Source organism: Etheostoma cragini, unplaced genomic scaffold (genome assembly GCF_013103735.1).
Source record: "Etheostoma cragini isolate CJK2018 unplaced genomic scaffold, CSU_Ecrag_1.0 ScbMSFa_3924, whole genome shotgun sequence".
In the NCBI taxonomy this organism is placed as follows: Eukaryota; Metazoa; Chordata; class Actinopteri; order Perciformes; family Percidae; genus Etheostoma; species Etheostoma cragini.
In genome coordinates this window covers 1-2378 of record NW_023268243.1, presented here as the reverse complement: position 1 = coordinate 2378, position 2378 = coordinate 1, and the positions used below count along the sequence as shown (strand labels likewise).

Genomic DNA, 2378 nt, shown 5'->3' with positions numbered 1-2378 from the left:
TCGTACTTTTCACACATGATGGAACATACTGGACCACAACCCAAAGAATAAATGGGGAACAGGTTGGTTACTGTCTTGAGAAAGTTTTTTTTTTAACTTTATGTGTCAAAATTGTTGAAAATTAACACTATTTGTAGCTTTTTTTTCTCTACTTTTCACGTTTTATAAAAATTTGTTTGTCTTTTTTTTCCAACACTTTTCCTTTAGTAGCACCAGTAGGCTGTATACACCCCTAATTTGTTACCATTAGTTTTATACTTCTTTTTGCGATTCATGGTCAACAAACCTCATTTGTATGAAATTATACCTTATTTTGAAGTTTAAAAGAAGTCGAAATTAAGAATAACTCTGACTAATAGTTAAGTTATTTTTTGCTTTATTGGTGCTGCGTTTAGCATGTTTAAACTTCAGTCTTCACTATTGCCTTTTTGTAATATCACCAATATTCTCAATGGTATCATATTTAGGACATTTCGTTACTCAGTAAAACCCCCAAACCCCTAACATTAAAATGTGCTGCAAAAAGACTGTAGGTTTGATTTAGCAAAATGACTCAGAAAACTAAATTAACATGCTTCTTGGAAGAGGCTGCTTGGCCATGACTGTATTTTTACCCCAAAGAAACCATGCAGATTTATTAAATAAAATGCATTTAAAGATGTCAAATGCTACATGTAATTTAATGTAATTTTATTTAAAAAGGGACAATGTACAATTAAACATTAACCTTGTACAGGAACAAGGAGAGATGCATTGCACCAGCTTGTAGCACAACTGCCATTTTCCACCCATAGCCCCTTATTGTCACCTTTATGTGCACATTATTTCTGCGGGTTCAGAGAGGAAACCAGGGCACTTCCTTGCACTAGCTCCTAGTTTTGTTTTTAGAAAAACTGAGAGGAAATGAGTGAAAGAATCAATCTGTTCGAAGCACAATACACATTTATCCTCACTTTCTTGTAGACATGTAAGCTTGTTTGTCACTTTTTAACTTAACCCTTTTGATATCTTCCCGTCTGCTATGCAATTTTTTGTTTTTCTGGCCCAAATTTTAAAAGAAAACCTTTTGTTTCAACGTTTTGGTCATCTTTCTTTGACACTTTTCTGATGTTTTTGTAAATTTGTTTTGGACTTCTGATGTTTGTATTTTTCCCCCATGTTTTTGAAGTGTTTTTTGACATTTTTGTCACTTTGATAAAACACGGCCACTGGGGCACTAGGGCACTGTTGCTATTTTAAATAGCAGCAGTTGGGCTTGCACGGGCTTTGGGCTGCGCCCGGGTGCAAGATAGGGCCCAGGAGGTGAACTGATCGTTTATTCTACCTGTGAAGAGTAATGGTCTTAGGGAACCATCCACATCATTTTTGGATAATTTTGTTGAAAGAAAACCCAAATTTAAGTAGAAACTTTTAAAAACTAGGCTCAATTTGACTCAAGGAAAACAGGAGGGTTAAATGATATAAACTTTGCTTTTCAGATCGGTTCCTACTTTGGTGCAGAGTTGTGCTCAGTAGATGTCAACTCAGACGGTAACACTGATTTCCTGCTGGTAGGAGCTCCACTGTTTTACCAGCCTCTGGAGAAGAAAGAAGGCCAGATCTACATCTACACACTGACTGATGAGGTGGGCTTAGATAAAGACTCAGAAACAGTGTTTGAGTTTAATTGAGGTTGCTGGGAGCTGATTCATTTATTTTCTTTATCATTGAATGTATGTTCCTCTTTCCCACAGATGAAACTTGAAAGTAAACTGACTATGACTGCACCATCCATGGGGAGATTTGGCACCACCATATCCAGTCTTGCAGATCTGAATGGAGATGGACTCCGAGACGTTGCTGTTGGAGCCCCCCTTCAGGATTTTAACAGGGGGGTGGTCTACATCTACCTTGGTGACAGAAACATAGGGATACGCAGCACTTTCAGCCAGGTAAGACGGAGAAAACCTGACACAGATCTTGTTCTAGTTTTGTTGTATTTTTGGGGGAATGGGAGTTAGTTGGCTCACGAAGAAAACAGACAGAAATTGGGTGATTGGTGACTATGCGGGGAGCAAGTGTTTCGTCTCTACTGTCTGTCTAAGGATGTAAAATGTTACGTGATTTAAAATTATATATACATATATATATACACTCACCGGCCACTTTATTAGGTACACCTGTCCAACTGCTCGTTAACACTTAATTTCTAAGCAGCCAATCACATGGCGGCAACTCAGTGCATTTAGGCATGTAGACATGGTCAAGAGAATCTCCTGCAGTTCAAACCGAGCATCAGTATGGGGAAGAAGTTGATTTTTTGTGACTTTGAACGTGGCATGATTGTTGGTGCCAGAAGGGCTGGTCTGAGTATTTCAGAAACTGCTAATCTACTGGGA

General features: G+C 38.2%; 1 protein-coding gene across 1 annotated transcript; it reads left to right on the top strand.

The window, feature by feature from the left end:
- Positions 1–5: 5 nt before the first annotated feature.
- Positions 6–1931, top strand: LOC117940981 (integrin alpha-10-like; the record flags this gene model as incomplete). The annotated part of the gene is made up of 3 exons (XM_034866089.1): positions 6–62; positions 1479–1625; positions 1734–1931. Coding segments are annotated over 3 exons (402 nt in total), but the record flags the coding sequence as incomplete, so codon positions are not given.
- Between the last annotated feature and the right edge of the window lie 447 nt (positions 1932–2378).